This window comes from Sus scrofa, chromosome 5 (assembly GCF_054392235.1).
Source record: "Sus scrofa isolate SSC_HxYL_T2T_F1_AM1 chromosome 5, Sscrofa_HxYL_maternal_Yorkshire_Landrace_v2.0, whole genome shotgun sequence".
Taxonomy (NCBI): domain Eukaryota; kingdom Metazoa; phylum Chordata; class Mammalia; order Artiodactyla; family Suidae; genus Sus; species Sus scrofa.
Genome location: NC_139387.1, coordinates 6,735,170 through 6,752,366, shown reverse-complemented (window position 1 = coordinate 6,752,366; position 17,197 = coordinate 6,735,170). Strand labels below are relative to the sequence as shown.

The 17,197-nt window shown below is 49.2% G+C and overlaps 1 protein-coding gene across 14 annotated transcripts in view; it reads left to right on the top strand.

Moving 5' to 3' along the window:
* Positions 1–17,197, top strand: part of SREBF2 (sterol regulatory element binding transcription factor 2) — a 65,185-nt gene that overhangs the window by 13,369 nt on the left and 34,619 nt on the right. For 9 of the 14 annotated variants that reach the window (XR_014802965.1, XR_014802959.1, XR_014802958.1 and 6 more), the window contains exons 2-4: positions 12,879–13,310; positions 14,335–14,516; positions 16,360–16,506. Coding sequence is in view for 6 of the 14 variants with exons in the window: in XM_021091444.2 (XP_020947103.1) it covers positions 12,879–13,310; positions 14,335–14,516; positions 16,360–16,506 (761 nt within the window). In the remaining 8 variants the exon portion in view is untranslated. Of the gene's footprint in view, positions 1–10,402; positions 10,573–12,878; positions 13,311–14,334; positions 14,517–16,359; positions 16,507–17,197 lie in introns of all 14 variants that reach the window. The other 5 variants (XM_021091445.2, XM_021091446.2, XM_084955190.1 and 2 more) reach the window with 3 other exon arrangements.

The window sequence follows — 17,197 nt, the reverse complement described above, 5'->3', positions numbered from 1 at the left end:
TTTCTTTTTTGCTTTGTAGGGCCATCCTGGCGGCATGTGGAGGGTCCCAGGCTGGGAGTCCATTCGCAGCTGTAGCCGCCGGCCTATGCCAGAGCCACAGCAACTCGGGATCTGAGCCACGTCTGCGACCCACACCACAGCTCACGGCAACGCCAGATCCTTAACCCATTGAGCAAGGCTAGGGTTCAAACCTGCGTCCTCATGGATGCTAGTCGAGTTCGTTAACTGCTGAGCCACAATGGGAACTCCTGTTTTTTCTTCATACTTGTGGTTCTCAAAGTCTATCCTTGACCTCTTTCTAAGCATTCAAAGTAATGAGTGGAATAAGATGGGCAGCCTGTCAGACGTGGGGTGTCAACAAATCCAGTGCCTCTGATTTGGTGCTGGGAAGGGTTAGGGGCTTGGACACAGGGTGGGGCTCGAGAGGTGCGGTGAATTCGGGAGCCCAGCCGCCGCCGTGAGGCGGGCAGCCCCGGGGATGGCGAGACTCCTGAGAGGAAACCCCCACTGTGCTTGTTGGGGCGACTTCAGGAGCAGGGTGCTCATGGGAGGAGCACAGGGTCCAGCCGAGGGTAGAGAAGGCTCCTGCCTCAGTGTGCCGCTCGGGCTCACCTGCCTAAGACCCCCATTTTGGACTTGGACTCTTCTCTTCCTGCGTAACCACCACCACCACCCCCTGGAAGCACTTGTGAGAGCTGCGCACTTGGTACCCCATTTAAAAGAGAGCTTGAAAGGGCTCCCTCACAGGGGGATTTGCATTGTATACCTCGATGTGTGGAAGTGCCAGCAAGGTGTTAGAAGCAGAAACAACTGGGTGACCGTGCTAATGAGGTTCTTTTCTAAGATCGTTTTTTAAAAAATCACGTTGGAGCTTTGTCTATAAATACACACATATTTGCATATAAACATGAAGTAAATCACCCTAAAAATCCACAACAGGAGTTCCCATTGTGGCGTAGTGGAAATGAATCTGACTAGGAACCAGAGGTTGCGGGTTCGATCCCTGGCCTCACTCAGTGGGTTAAGGATCCGGCGTTGCTGTGAGCTGCGGTATAGGTTGCAGACACAGCTTGGATCCCGCGTTGCTGTGACTCTGGCATAGGCCGGTGGCTGCAGCTCCGATTAGACCCCTAGCCTGGGAACCTCCATATGCCGTGAGTGCAGCCCTAAAAATACCAAAAAAAAAAAAAAAATCCACAACAAAAAGCTTTTTAAGTGACAAACTTCAACTGGTTCCTCTTGCATCGTGTGCCGTTTTTCACCCGAACTCCCAGCGCCGGCCCCGGCAGATGCTCACACAGGGTTTCTTCTCCACAGCACATGCCTCTTGACCGTGTTCAAGTCTTGTGTCTGGCACATAGTAGGCTCTGTTAAAGTTTGTTGAATGCATGTCGTGAGGGATGTGTCTTTATCGATTTGTTCTTTATTTGAAAAATGAGAGTGGTGTTGTTGAAAGGAGCATCTTGTCAGGGCAGGAAGTCTCATTTGGAGAAGAATGTAGTAATTTGGGAGGAAGCTATACTTGCAAAATGCAGTCAGGCAAAAACCTCTCTCCTCTCCTCCTCCATGAATCAGTTACATGCGTGTTATCCTGAGATGAATCTTCCTCCCTTAGCAGTGAACTTCATATCGGAAGTAATGAGAGACGTTACATAACTACCCCGCTCCACACACACTCTGATGCCCCTTACTTTATGGTCACTCCAAGTCTGTCTTGCTTCTTTCTCCCAAGCTGTGATGACCTAAATCCAAGAAATGTGGGGGGTGGGGTTTTGGTAGCAGAAAAGAAGTGCATGAAGGAGAGACTCAGACAACCCTCCATATGGGTGTCAGTTCAGATCTCAGCTCAGCCACTTTGTAGCTGGGGGAAGGGGGCCTTGGGCAGGCAATTTAGCTTCTCCGAGCCTTATTTTCCTCACTTGTAAAGTAGAATAATAATACCAGCCTCTGAGTTTATGTGAAGTGCTAAGTAGAGATCAGTGATGGCCGTGACCATGTGGTCCTCATAGAATCGATGTGAAATGCATGTAATTTCAGTCCTCATCACCTTCTGTGCATGTAAGTAAAATATAAATGTGATTTCTAATTAGAAAAGATGGGGACGTTCCCGTTGTGGCTCAGCAGTTAACGAACCCGACTAGTATCCATGGGGCTCCAGTTTGATCCCTGGCCTTGCACAGTGGGTTAGGGATCTGGCATTGCCATGAACTGTGGTGTAGGTCACAGGCATGGCTTGGATCTGGAGTGGCTGTGGCTGTGGTGGAGGCCAGCAGCTACAGCTCTGATTTGACCCCTAGCATGGGTACCTCCATATGCTGGGGGTTCGGCCCTAAAAAGACGAAAAAAAAAAAAAAAAAAGAAGGAAAATATGCTTATTAGCTTTGTCCCTGCGTTGTTTTTGCTTTTAAACATCAGTGGTATAACCTTAGGCTTTTAGTCAAAGGTTAAATTGGAATCTAACCTGGAGATGTCCCTCTTTCAAATGTTATGTTAAAAAAAAATCAAACATTTTATTATGTGCTGGACGTATTCCTATACATTAATATATACCTATCAGAGTTTGGATTGTTCCCATATTTATAAATAAAGAAACTGAGTCTCAAGGAGATAAATAAATTTTCCAAAGGCAGCACAGCAATTGCATTACTAGATTCACAACCCAGTTTCGCTGATTCCACTGCCAGTTTTTTTTCCCCTCTTTTTTTTTTTAATTTTCTTTTTATGGCTATGCATGGGGTACATGGGAATCCCCAGGCCAGGAGTCTGAGTGGAGCTGCAGCTAAGGCCTACTCCACAGCCACTGCAATGCCAGATCCTTAACCCATTGAGGCCAGAGACTACACTGGGTTCTTAACCCACCAAGCCACCATGGGAACTCCAGCCAGTTCTCTTTGAATTCAAACTTGGGAATCTCCATTCTGTTTGGCCTTCCAGTTTGTTCTTAGTTTAGCTTTTTGACATCCTGCTTTTCTTCATTAATGATTCTTTGATGGGAGTTCCCTGGTGGCTCAGTGGGTGAAGGATTCGGCATTGTCACAGTGGTGGCTCAGGTCACTGCTGAGGTGCAGGTTCAATCCCTGGCCTAGGAACTTCTGCACGCCGCAGGCATGGCGTATATATGTGATTCTTTGCCACATTTCCTTCACACAGTCCCTGTGGCCTGTTTCCCAGTTTTCATACATGACCAGAACTTTTCTATAATTGATTTTCAGAAGAATCTCTTCATTTGACAACGTTATCCTAGTTTTTATTTTAGCTGTTTTGATATTCTCTCATATGAGAATATAGCCCTAAGTTTTTGTTTAGAACGATTCTTAAGCTTCTGATGAGCTCATGATTGGGGGCTCTGTGCAGGCTGCTGAGCAGCTGCTGGGCTACAGGGCCCTCCTTCCTAGAGCACTGTTTTCCTTCTTTTTTTTTTTTTTGGTCTTTTTGCTATTTCTTGGGCCGCTCCCGCGGCATATGGAGGTTCCCAGGCTAGGGGTCGAATCGGAGCCGTAGCCACCAGCTTACGTCAGAGCCACAGCAACGCAGGATCTGAGCCGCGTCTGCAGCCTACACCACAGCTCACGACAACGCCAGATCGTTAACCCACTGAGCAAGGCCAGGGACCGAACCCGCAACCTCATGGTTCCTAGTCAGATTCGTTAACCACTGAGCCATGACGGGAACTCCTGTTTTCCTTCTTTAGTAAGGAGACTATGAGGGGCAGATCCCTTCATGATTTGTTCCCGACTACCTGCCCACCTGGGTGCCCTTCAGCCGCCCACCATATGGCGCCAGGCCTCCAAGCCTTGGCTTATGATACACTGTGGGCCTGGGTTCACTTTGCATCCTGATCAGCCCTCAGCCCAGCTTCTTCAGGAGGCTGCTCGGCCTGCTGGAGTCAGTGATTTTATCATGGCCCCGTGTTCTCCTTGTCTGTAGTGACAGTCACTGCACTGTGTCACTTTCACTAACTCTTTGTGGCAAAGGGTTGTTCCATCATCTCTGTGAGTCAGCGCATGCTGGGTGTTCAACATGTTTGTAACCTTTTGCGTTTATATACCTATTTTATCAAAAGTAGAAGCTTTGCGGAAATTGCTTAGATTTGTCCAGATTTTCCAGGATAATCCAAATTTCCAAAGTATTTTGTTCCAGGCTTCCCTAGTATCCTAGAGGTCAAAGATCTGGTGTTGTCACTGCTGTGGCGTGAGTTTCACATGCTGTGGGGACAGCCAAAAAAAAAAGTCTTGTCCCTTGTCCCATTGTGAGTGTCCCTTCCAATTTTGGTTCAGATGTCCAATTTTTTAAACTGCCAGAGGGCTTAGTGCTGGAAAGGTACAGGGGAGTGGAAGAGTCTGTCTATGTGCTTGTAGAACACAAGATATAAGAAAAACATTAAAAATTTAAAGTTAAAAATATACTCCTATACTAATATATCATCAGCACATATCAAAGACTTATTAACATTATTGAGAAAACCAGCAGGATAACAAAGCTGGACCCAGGGATAATGCAAGAAACTGATATGTGGGTAGTAGAAAAAGAATACGTTTGCATTTTGTGTGTGTGTGTCTTTTTGTCTTTTTAGGGCTGTTCCCACGGCACATGGAGGTTCCCAGGCTAGGGGTTGAATTGGAGCTGCAGCCACCAGCCTACACCACAGCCACAGCAATGCCAGTTCCGAGCCGAGTCTGCGACCTGCACCACAGCTCACGGCAACGCCGGATCCTTAACCCACTGAACGAGGCCTGGGATGGAACCCACAACCTCGTGGTTACTAGTTGGATTCGTTAACCACTGAGCAAATTTAGATGCATAACTGGTTAACTCACAGGGTGATAAAAACAAAGCTTTTAAGCTTATCTTTTTACCAAACAGAAATCATTTGCAACTTGTTAATTTTCTACAAGCAAAGGTGTGTCTAATCGGGGATAAAGAGGAAGTCACAGAAGTTTGTTCCCTAGAGCCTCAGGCGGCCTTTAGGTGGACGGGTCAGACAAGACTCTGGCCTGACTTTAAAGAGAAACTGTATTTTTTCCCCTTATTTTCAACTTCTGGACTTTTTTTTTTTATTTTCGTCTTTCTAAGGTGGCACCCACGGCATATGGAGGTTCCCAGGCCAGGGGTCCAGTCGGAGCTACAGCTGCCAGCCGACACCACAGCCACAGCAATGCAGGATCCTTAACCCACTGAGTGAGGCCAGGGATCAAAACCTCAACGTCATGGTTCCTAGTCGGATTCTTTCTGCTGCGCCACGACGGGAGCTCCCTGAACTTTTTTTTTTTTTTTTAAACAAATCACAAGATTTGGTTAGGTTCCAGAGCTAAAAGCTGGCTAGACCTGAGGTAGGAAAAGAGTCCTCGGTGGGAGTCATTGTTAAGTGTTTCACGATGGAATTGTGCAATTAAAGGGTGTGACCAGCAGGAAGGGAGGGGCGGGCGCGGTGACCACATTCTCAGATCCCCTCCCCACCCCCGCAAAGGTGAGTGCGGGAAAGGAAGAGAGCAGTTTCCCCAGGGGGATGCGGAGCTCAGCTGAGTGCGAGGGAGGGAGCCGTTGGGAGGAATCTGTGAAGCTCATGCTTAAGCAGTTTGATTTGCTTTGAAAGACTGTTGGACCAACAAGATACTCAAAGATGTTTTTGTCACTGGGTAGGAGGCTGTGGTTGAAATCAAGGCAGGGTATGGAAGTGGAGCAAAGAGATAACTTTTCTGTGATACCAGGCAAGGGGACCTGCCAGGAATTCATAGCAGACTCACAGCAGAGGAAAGAAGAAAGAGCAGTTGAAGGGAGTGAAGATCACTCTTCTTTTGATTGAAAGAGCTAGCACAGGTTCCCTGCTGTGTCGCGCCAGGGGAGCCAGGACGAGCCAGCTGGGGCAGGGTGGTGCCCTCAGGGGCTGCCCGTGATAGCCAGCCTGGGCAGGTGGTGGGAGAGCCAGATATGCCAGAGCAGATACTGAGAATGACTTGGCTGCCCTTTGTTTTCCTTTTCTCTCAATTTTCAAATGTTTTATTTTATTATGTAATACTCGGTGTATGCAAAGGAATACATGACACATTTGTGTGTTACAAAACACAAGCCCTCCCCACCTGATTTTCCTCTGTGGTTCTTTGCCAGTAAAACGAGTTCACGCATCCCTTGCTTAAGATATAGGATGCCTGAGTCACTAGTTTGCCCTCCTGTGTCATTTGGCACCTCCTCCAGTCTCCGTTTCCCCGGGATGGTGATCCAGAATTCCCTTGAAGTACATGATGCTGTCCCTGTGCCCTGAGCTTCTTCCCAAGTGAAGGTGCCTCCTGGTGTTTGAGTGGGGCAAATTTAGGCACCAGTTTACCTGTTAGCGCTGATGCGCTGTTCCTTCTGTAACTGCTTGCATTTCAGGGCTTCTATGTTGAAGGGTGTGGTTAACAGCCCGGCTCCTTAACTGCTCCTTTGGGTGACTGGAGAAAGCAGAAGTGATCACAAATCCCACAATGGTGGGAAATGGAAAGTTATCTTGCAGTCAACCCTTAGGTTTGATATGGATCTACTTTTGATTTTTTTAATTTCAAGGGTTTTTTTTTGTTGTTGGTTTTTTTTTTTTTTGTCTTTTTAGGGCCGTACCTGCGGCATATGGAGGTTCCCTGGCTAGGGGTCCATTCAGAGCTGTTGCTGCCGGCCTACGCCAGAGCCACAACAACGCCAGATCCGAGCCGAGTCTGTGACCTACACCACAGCTCATGGCAATGCCAGATCTTTAACCCCCTGAGTGAGGCCTGGGATCAAACCCGCAACCTCATGGTTCCTAGTCAGATTTGTTTCTGCCGCGCCATGACGGGAACTCCAATTTTAAGTTTTTTTAATTATTAGAAAGAAACATCTCAGAAGGGGAAATTGGATCATCAGCTTGAAAGCAGGATATTGGAGTTCCTGTTGTGGCTCAGCGGAAACGAACCCAGCTAGTATCCATGAGGATGCGAGTTCCATCCCTGGCCTTGCTCAGTGGGTTAAGGTTCCGGTGTTGCCATGAGCTGTGGTGTAGGTCGCAGACACGGCTCAGATCTGGCGTTGCTGTGGCTGTGGTATAGGCCAAGTAGCTACAGCTCCGATTCAGCCCCTAGCCTGGGAACCTCCATGTGCTGTGGGTGCGGCCCTAAAAAGACATAAATAAATACATAGATAGATAGATAGATAGATAGATAGATAGATAAATTTAATTAAATGAGAAAAAACCACAGGGCTTATGGGGAAAGTGGGATTAGGGGTCGTAACACTCAAAAAAAGATAGAGAAAAAAATAGACATTCTAAGAAAAAGACAAGGAGGTACAAACTACCATGTATAAATCTGTAAAGATTTTGAATCACTGTGTTGTACACCTGAAACTAATATATTGTAAACCAGCTATAGCCCAATAAAAAATGAATTTAAAATAATATAGATCTTCAAAGCAGCACAGTTTTACAGATGTTAGGTGGCTCTGAAATAAATGTTTGACTAGCACAATAAACACAGCACTCGACCTTGCAAAAGACCTGAGGTTTGCTTGTGGAAATGAGTTACTGTGAAGTGAGGGAAGGCGGGCTCTCTGACGCCAGATGGAAATTTCTGCCCCCAGATGTGGATGGTTGTAGTTCATTCATAGCACATGCAAGTGACCTGACGGAACTGATAGAAGTTTGAAGTGTGTGCATTTTTTGTTTTCCTCTGTGGCTCATTTCAGCTGAATATGGTTTTCTGCATAGTTTAGTGTTTCTTTCATGCATAAATAAACACAAAATTCCTGTTATGCCTAAATTGTTCCCTAATATATCCAATGCATTTGAACAAATTTGAACTTAAAAAAAAAGTCAAAGCAAAACGAACTGTCAAAAACCACTATGTGTGACATGTACTAGGTAATACTCAGTGCCGGGCACTGTGCTGTGTTCTTTCTCAACAACAGGACGAGTTCGGTGTAATTGTTTAGTCAGCTGCAGCTCAGAGAGGTGAAACTTGCCCCAAGTCGCAGGACTAGGACAGGGTAACTAACTCTCAGTGACTCTGCCACTCTCTTTCCTGAGCAAAAAACCCCCAGCAAAGTGCGGCAAATATTTGCAGATATATCCATAACATATGAACGTTTTTCAAATCACTAAAAAGAGACAAATAGTCCAATAGAAAAAAGAACAAAGGTCAAGGGCAGGCCGTTCACAGAGAAGGAATACTAATGGCCAGTAAAATGGGGGTTTGGCGTTCAACGCGTTTAATCCTCATTCCTGTCAGTCAGAACAATTAGGTGTCATTTTTTTTCCCATCAAAAGGACAGAAATAAATGTGAGGAAACACTGGCAGGAGTATAGATTGTTTTAACCTTTCCAGAGTATTCATACCTTTCCTTTGACCCAGTCATCTAATTTCTAGAAATTAATCCTAAGAAAATAATCAGGTAAGTGGGCAAAGATTCTTGTACAAGGTTTTTGTAAGCGTTGCTGGAAATGCTGAGACGCTGAAGGCACACCTCCATCATCACTAAGTGATTAAGTTCTGGTGCGTTGATACAGTACAGTGTAGTACCACACAGTACAGTACGATACGTGGGACTCTCAGAAAGGATGATATCATATCCATAATGCTGACACTAGATGCTCTTCACATTTTATTAAGCAAAGGGAGCAGGGAACATAGCACGTTCCCTGTGATCCCATTTTTGTAAAACCATCCCCACACACATGCATGCTTGTGTCTGAAAGCAAGCCTTGTATGGGAAGAAGTCTGGAAAGGTACACATCAAAACATTGCCAGCAGATGTCTCAGGGTGGTGGAATTACTGGACGGTTTTTATTTTTATCGTTATTTTTTTCGTTCAACTTTTTTCTAATTTTTTCCTGTAGTATGTTACTCTTATGATTTAAAAAAGAAAATTATTACTATTATTTTTACTGCCGCACGTTTGGCATATGGAAGTTCCTGGGCTAAGAGTCTAAATGGAGCTGCAGCTGCCGCCACAACCACAGCAACACCAGACGAAGCCATGTCTGCTTCTTAACCCACTGAGCAAGGCCAAGGATCAAACCCACATCCTTGTGGATACTAGTTAGGTTCTTATCCTGCTGAGCCACAAAGGGAACTCCAAGAAAACTATTTTAAAATACTATCTAACACAGGTCCATAATCATACAACAATATAAGAATAAATGACCTTGGAAAATAGTTCTCATAGCACATGACAGGGCCAGGTAACAAATACCCGCAGAATTTTTGACTTGACTGCAGTTTAGAGTCATTGTTACCCCACCGGGGGCCCCAGAGTCTTCATTCCTGACCCGATTTCCAGTTAACCTCATTCTCAGGGAGATGCCACTAGACTGAGCCAGACAGAGTGGCTTATGTTAACCTCCAGGTCACAAATTCTGTAAAGTACATGAGAACTTGGGGTCTCCTTGGATGAAGCCTGGGACTGTCAGACACAGGTGACAGCCAGGGCCTCTAACTTTGGTCATGGGACCAAAACTCATTCTGGGGCCCAACCAGCTTTGTCAGGCAGCTTAAGCCTTAGTTTAAGAAGCAGCTAAACATGGGGATATGGCTGGGTGGGATCCAGGAGCACCCCCTCCAGGTGAGCTGGGGTTTGCAAGCCTGGGCCTGCAGCTCTTCGTGCAGGAAGCAGAACTTCGTTTGCAAAGCTCCATAAAACCTCGGGCTTCTCCCAGGCCTCCCTTTTCTAGGTTCATGGCTCCCTGCAGAAGTGAGAGCCTGTAATTGCAGCACACGAGTGATGGGAGCAGGAAGAGCTCGGAGATGGCAGGAGCTCCCATGGGGTGTAGCTGGAGTCACAGAGCGAAACCTCGCCTGGGCCGGGCCTCCTGCACCTTGATTTTGCGGCCTTGTTCTGCCTGGTGGGCCTCCCCTTCTTTGTCACCGTACACCAGATGGGGTCCTGGGGAGGCCCAGTGCACCCTGCTGGAGCAGTGGCTCAGAGAACCTCTCTGTTCCTTCTCCTTCAATTGCTCAGTCTTTTTGTTTTGTTTTGTTTTGTTTTGTCTTTTTAGGCCTCACTCATGGCATATGGAGGTTCCCAGGCTAGGGGTCCAATCAGAGCTGCAGCTGCCAACCTACGCTACAGCCACAGCAACACCAGATTCGAGCCACATCTGCGACCTACACCACAGCTCACAGCTTTAACCCACTGAGCGAGGCCAGGGATTGAATCCGTGTCCTCATGGCTGCTGGTCAGGTTCATTTACCACTGAGCCACAACAGAGACTCCAGATGCTCAGTTTTAATGGCCCCTCTGTGCCTCTCCACCCAGTACCCATCTGCCTGGCTGGAGAGAGCTCCAAGGAGCTCGTCCTGTGTGCGTTGAAACGGATTTTTTTTTTAATTTAAGCAGTCACATTCCATCTGCCTACACACACTTAACCTCCTTTGTGAACTAAACTTTGTGACCTCTGCAGGTTCCTTCACCAGCCAGCCCATGTCTCACCCCACAGAAGGTTTTGGAGAGCACTTGTTGAGATACGTGGAGCCGAGCGCCCACGGAGTGGTGTTCTAGAAGCGGCAGTAACGGGCCTTTATGACGGTCTGCCCCTCACCAAGCACCTTGCATAGACAACGGACAAGCCTAGTGAGTCTCAGGACAGCCTCTTGTGAGATGTGGAGACAGTTGACTTGCCCACATTCACACAGTGGTCAGCTGGGCCCTTTGAGACCCCCCTCGTACTGAGCCTGCACCCATCTCCCAGGCCCCTGGCCTCTTTGTCCTTCCTTAGCTTCCCACAGATTAGAACAGTCAGCCGGGAGTGATGCTCTCCTGGCTCACAAGGCAGTTGTCTGTGTTGCTTCCCCAGAGTTGGGATGTTAGGGAGTTCTAGAAAGCTCAACAAATGATGAAGTGTCTCTTAATCCTTTTTTTTTTTTTTTTTTGGGTCTTTTTTTTTTTTGCCATTTTCTTGGGCCGCTCCTGCAGCATATGGCGGTTCCCAGGCTAGGGGTCGAATCAGAGCTGTAGCCACTGGCCTATGCCAGAGCCATAGCAGTACAGGATCTGAGCTGCATCTGTGACCTACACAACAGCTCACGGCAACACTGGATCTTTAACCCACTGAGCAAGGCCAGGGATCAAACCCGCAACCTCATGGTTCCTAGTTGGATTCGTTAACCACTGCGCCACGACGGGAACTCCTCTTAATCATTTTCTTAAAGCATTTTATAATCTTATGTTGTGCTTGGACTGTGTCAGCACTAAATTGTCTTTTGTTTAAATTCTATGCTGAGTTTGAAGATGTTTCGTAGTTTAATCACGTACAAGGAATTGGAATTAGTTGGTACACGAGTTACAATATCTGTGGCATTCTGCCCATTTCTCCCTCCCACACAACAGGCTAAGTGGGGACAGAGAGAGTGTCACAGTGTTTGGCAAATAATACCAGTGTGTAGTCATTTCATCTTGCGAGATGCTTTTTTGCCAGTGGGTTGAACTGACTGATCCCTGAATGTGCTGAACTGCTAAGCTCCAATTCTCCTGTATGGAGGGCACTCTAGAAACCCCTGGTAGCTTTCTCCTTGCCTGAGATAAGACTCTCCATAACTCACTTTCTCTCTCTCTCTCTCTCACACACACACACACACACACAGAGCTGGGAGGGACTTGTTAGTGAAGGTTTGGAGAATGGATGGAGATCGTGTTTGGGGGCTTTCCACCCCCCCCGTTTTTGTTTGTTCATTTTGGTGACCAGATCAGCACATCCTGTGGCCCTGAGGGTTTTGAAAGGAGGGCGCCACAGTTTCGGAACAAAAAGCAGCTTCATGGGCCTGTGTTGGAGAGGAAAGGGGAGAGAACATGGACGGGGAGGGAATCGTAGAACTGAAAATCCCAGGGATGAAGTCGAGGCTCCGAGTCCTAATGGGGAGCAGCGCCGTGGAGGGAAGGACTCATGAGAGAGGAGTTGTCCGTCATGATTAACTTCTCTGGATCAGCCTTTGCGAGGAGGAGCCCGGGGAGGAGGCTCTGGAAGCAGGCTTGGGCTCCTAGCTACTTGAAGCGTGATCTTGAGGGGGGCACGGTCTCCAGGTGGACGCATTCCCATGGCCCCACGGACTCCTGGCCCAGAGGGAAGGGACAAAGCCACAGGAGGCCAGGGTGAGGCCTCCACAGCTGGAGTCCAGGGCCCTGGTTGTTCTGCCCTGACCTTTGGATGACCTTTGGACCGTGAATGTGCCAGGGTGCTGGGAGGCAGAGAATGGGTTCTAATCTTTGCCGTGTCCCGATGAGCCGTGTGACCTTGGCCAAGTTATTTCCCTGTTACGGACTTGGCATCGGATCTTCCCATCCATTCCACCTCTAAAGTCCCGTGACTCAGGGACCGTGGACTTCATCACCCCTGAGTGTTTCCGGGGTACAGCAGTGCCCAGAGACATGCTCAGCTTGGAGAGAAGGCCCAGGGCCTGCCCGCGGTGAGCAGAGTTAGGGTCTGGCACAGCTGTGCAGCCAGAACCACATGGCTCCTGCTCCGCCATGGGGAGCAATGCCAAGACTGGAGGTGGCTTCACAGCACAAAGGCCTCAGAGCTCCAAAGACTAAGGAGAGCGATGACCCCAGCTGTAGAAAGGGACCAGCAGTGTCCTCCAGAAGCTACCCTCGCCCAGCAGAGATAGCTCCTATTAGGCCTGATACAGACAATCAGCAGAGTGGGTAGGAAGGGCCTGGACGTGGTAGGGAGAGAGAAGGAGGTCAGACAGATGCAGTTCTGTCCCAGTCTGCCTTGGTGGGCCAGCTCGGCCCAGTGGCATCCCCCTAGGGGAGGGAGGTGACCCATTTCTGCTGTGGTCCTGGGAAAGCTGTTGGATTTCATGCCTCATTTCTTAAGGCATTTTGAAAGTTAGTAGGCAGTTTGGGTGGCAATGAAAGTATTCCTTTCCATTTGTTCACAGAGATGCTGCAGTTTGTCAGCAATCAAGTGGGAGAGTTCCCCGACTTGTTCTCAGAGCAGCTGTGCAGCTCCTTCCCGGGCGGCAGTGGAAGTGGCAGCAGCAGTGGCGGCAGCAGCAGTGGCGGGAGCAGTGGTGGCGGAGCCGGGGACCCCTCAATGCAGCGGTCCTTCAGCCAGGTCCCGTTACCTTCCTTCTCTCCCTCGACCACCTCCCCCCAGGCTCCAGCCCTCCAAGTCAAGGCTCCCCCCACTTCGGTTCCCACGCCGCCCAGGGCGACCCCTGTTCTCCAGCCCCGCCCCCAGCCCCAGCCCCAGCCTCCTGCTCAGCTGCAGCAGCAGACAGTCATGATCACCCCGACCTTCAGCACCGCTCCCCAGACGAGGATCATCCAGCAGCCTTTGATATACCAGAATGCAGCTACCAGCTTCCAAGGTGACTCCGAACTCCACACGGGAGTGCTTGGTTGGTTCAGAAGCTTACATGCCAGCGTGCAGACACTCGCGAGGCAGACTGTAGCGTTCTTTCCCCTTGGGGCTGGCAGGATCTGTCAGTTTGGTCCCGTCTGAATGAGGCTTTGGTAACTGGCAGTAAGACGAGTGGTGCCAGAACAGTTCACATTCAGCCTTTTCAAACAGCTTAGATGTCTGCTGTGCCTGCTTCAAGGATACTTGGTCAAAGACTCCAGCAGGCACAGTAGACCCAGGGCCGTCCTGGTAACTCGAGGTGGAGGCTTAAATCAATTAGTCTTGAAACTTACCCAGGCACCAGGCACATCTCAGCACCAGTGGGTTGAGAACCACTCATCCAGCAAGCATCTCCTGAGCATCCAGTATGGAGAAGACTATGCTTCTTAACCGAGGCGCCGTGTCTCTGTGTCGCTGGCCTCACAGTGGGCCCTTGGTGTGCACTGGTGAATGAGTGACTCTGGGTGCTGTGCTGTGTCCCAGCACCTTTCATCACATTTCCCTCCAACCCCGTGGGGAGCCCTGGGTGGGATTACTGTTGCTCCACTAATTCCAGAGGCTCTAACAGTTCTTCTGTGGGCTTCAGGGAATTTAAGGGCTGGGGAGGCAAAAAGCAAAAGGCAGAGTCAGTCATCCCAAAGCACGCTTGCTGTTCGTTGCCTGGGAGGAAATGAAGCCCCAGGGAGGTGTTGGTTCCTTCCCAGAGTCTGTTCACTCCCTTGCCGGGTGCAGTCATTTGCCGATGAGCCTCCCTCACCTCCAGCCCAGCACCCAGAGCAGTAAAATCATTTGTACTGTTCTCTTGGAAGTTGATGCAGCCCTCATGGGGTGTTCGTGCCCCCTAACCAACTTGTAGATGGCTGTGCACATCTTCCTGCGCAGTAGGTGGGAAGGTGCGGCAGCGTGAGGCCCTCCGTCCTCAGCTCGTGCTGCAGCCACAGTCACAGAGTGCAGTCCTCGTCCAAGTAACTTTTTGCTCCTCTTCTCCCAAGTCCTTCAGCCTCAAGTCCAAAGCCTGGTGACGTCCTCCCAGGTGCAGCCGGTCACCATCCAGCAGCAGGTGCAGACCGTGCAGGCGCAGCGGGTGCTGACGCAGACGGCCAGCGGCACGCTGCAGACCCTCGCCCCGGCCACGGTGCAGACAGTTGCTGCGCCCCAGGTGCAGCAGGTCCCGGTAGGTGGCTGACAGGGAGTCAGGGTGGCCCCAGTTGGGGCTGTGGGCTGGTCTTTGGTTTGGTCTGTGTGCTGAGGCCAGCAGAGTGTAAGGGAGCAGCTTGTAGGGCAGGTAGAGGTGCCTGAACCTTAGCGAGGCACCCCTGAGCCCCAGGCAGGTCGCGTCTGTCGGTGAGCACTGGCACTCCCACAAACTCGGTGCCTGCTGGTGTACGCGCTACACGTACAAGGGCTTTTAACCTGGGAAGAGGGAGTGCTGCTGCTCTGGTGGTTAGGACTGGGTGCTGTCAATACTGTTGCCCAGGTTCAGTCCCCGGTCTGGGAACTGAAATCCCATGTCAAGCTACCACATGCCACAGCCAAAAGAGAAAAAAAACAAAACTGGAAAGAAGTGTGCCAGAATATCTTTAAGTCTGTACTATAGCAGACTGCCTTTCTCCCTTCCTTCCTTCCTTTTCTCTTTTTCTTTTTTCTCTTTCTTTTCCTTTTTTTTTTTTCTTTTTACAGCCACACCTGCAGCATATGGAAGTTCCCAGGCTAGGGGTTGAATCAGAGCTTCATCTGTGACCTGCACCACAGCTTGTGGCAATGCCAGATCTTTAACCCACTGAGCGAGGCCAGGGATTGAACCCACATCCTCACAAAGACAATGTTGCATCCTTAATCCCCTGAGCCACAGTGGGAACTCCATAGACTGTTTCTTTTTTTTTTCTTTTTGCCTTTTCTTAAGCCACTCCCACGGCATATGGATGTTCCCAGGCTAGGGGTCGAATCAGAGCTGTAGCCACTGGCCTATGCCAGAGCCACAGCAACGTGGGATCTGAGCCGCGTCTGCCACCTACACCACAGCTCACAGCAATGCTGGATCCTTAACCCACTGAGCAAGGCCAGGGATCGAACCCACAACCTCATGGTTCCTAATCGGATTTGTTAACCACTGTGCCACAACGGGAACTCCTAGATTGTTTCTTACTAAGGAAGTAATTTACCTTTTCTTAAAAAAATTGAGTTTCCATTGTGATTTGGCAGACTAGCGTCTATGAGGATGCAGCTTCGATCCCTGGCTTCACTCAGTGGGTTAAGGATCCGGTGTTGCCATGAGCTGCAGTGTAGGTTGCAGATGCAGCTCAGATCTCCAGTTGCTGTGGCTGTGGTATAGACTGACAGCTACAGCTCTGATTCAACTCCTAGCCTGGGAACTTCCATGTGCCATGGGTGTGGCCCTAAAAAGCACAACAACAACAAAAATTGAGGTTTACCATTTTTGCTTCTCAGCCATGTTTCTAAGCATTCCTAAGTTGCCTGAAATCGGCTCTCTCCCTCCGCCATCCACCCCAAGCCCTGCCTGCTCTCTCCCTGCTGCTGGGCCACTGGCTCTGCTCTCCTCAGCCTTTAGCCTTAGGACCCAGAATCCTCTTTAATGGTACTCGTTCTCCCCCTCCACCTAGGAATTAATCTGTCTTCTCAGTTTTATAAAACTTCTATCATTCTTTCCTAGAGGGTCCATGTAGTAAGAAGTAATACGAGGTAGAGGAGTTCCCATCTTGGCGAAGGGGAAACGAATCCGACTAGGAACCATGAGGTTGTGGGTTCAACCCCTGCCTCACCCAGTGGGTTAAAGATCCAGCATTGCCCTGAGCTGTGGTGTAGGTCGCAGATGCGGCTCGGATCTGGCATTCCTGTGGCTGTGGTATAGGCTGGCAGCTGCAGCTCCGATTAGCTCCCTAGCCTGGGAACCTCCGTATGCAGTAGGTGCGGCCCTAAAAAGACAAAAAGAAAAAGAAGTAATACAAGACAGAAAAATCATGCTACCTTCCTTTTCCTTTTCTTCCTTTGGCTTCCAGGTCCTGGTGCAGCCTCAGATCATCAAAACCGATTCCCTTGTTTTGACCACACTGAAGACAGATGGCAGCCCTGTCATGGCTGCAGTCCAGAACCCAGCCCTCACTGCCCTCACCACCCCCATCCAGACGGCTGCCCTTCAAGTACCGGTAAGAGATGCCCCCACCCCCTTTCTTGGGGGTGTTAGGCCTCAGAGATGTTAACGAAATCTCCAGATGCTGAATAGATGCAGAAGCTCTAGAGTCAGATTGAAAAATCATCCCTTTTGGAGTTCCCTTTGGGGCTCAGCAGGTTGAAAACCTGACATAGTGCCCGTGAGGATGTGGGTTCGAACCCTGGCCTTGCTCAGTGGGTTAAGGATCTGGCGTTGCTGTGGCTGTGGTGCAGGCCGGCAGCTGCAGCTCCGATTCAACCCCTAGCCTGGGAATTTCCACATGCCGCAAGTACGGCCCTAAAAAGCAAAAATAAAATTAAAATTAATGAAAATAGGAACAAAGAGTGGGAAAGCAGGTTTGAGGGGGATCCCTCCCTCTGTAGTCTGTTTAATAAAAAGCCTCTCTTGATTGTCAGTTCTGCCCTTGAGCTTTTGATGGTCGAATTGTATGAGGAAATGCAGTAAGTTACTTCTCCGGCATGAGAGAGGAAAAATGTGTCCTACACCAGGAGAAAGCTTTCCTTAGGGCCAGTGATGTGGTTGGTGCGCCACGTGCGAACGCGGGGTGGTAACAGCGTGACAGCAAAGCATATGACGTGATTCAGACGCCCCTACCTCAAAGGTCAGCATTTACTCAAAAACAGAAAAGAAAAGGTTAGCATTTATCTGTGCTAATGCTAGTGTGG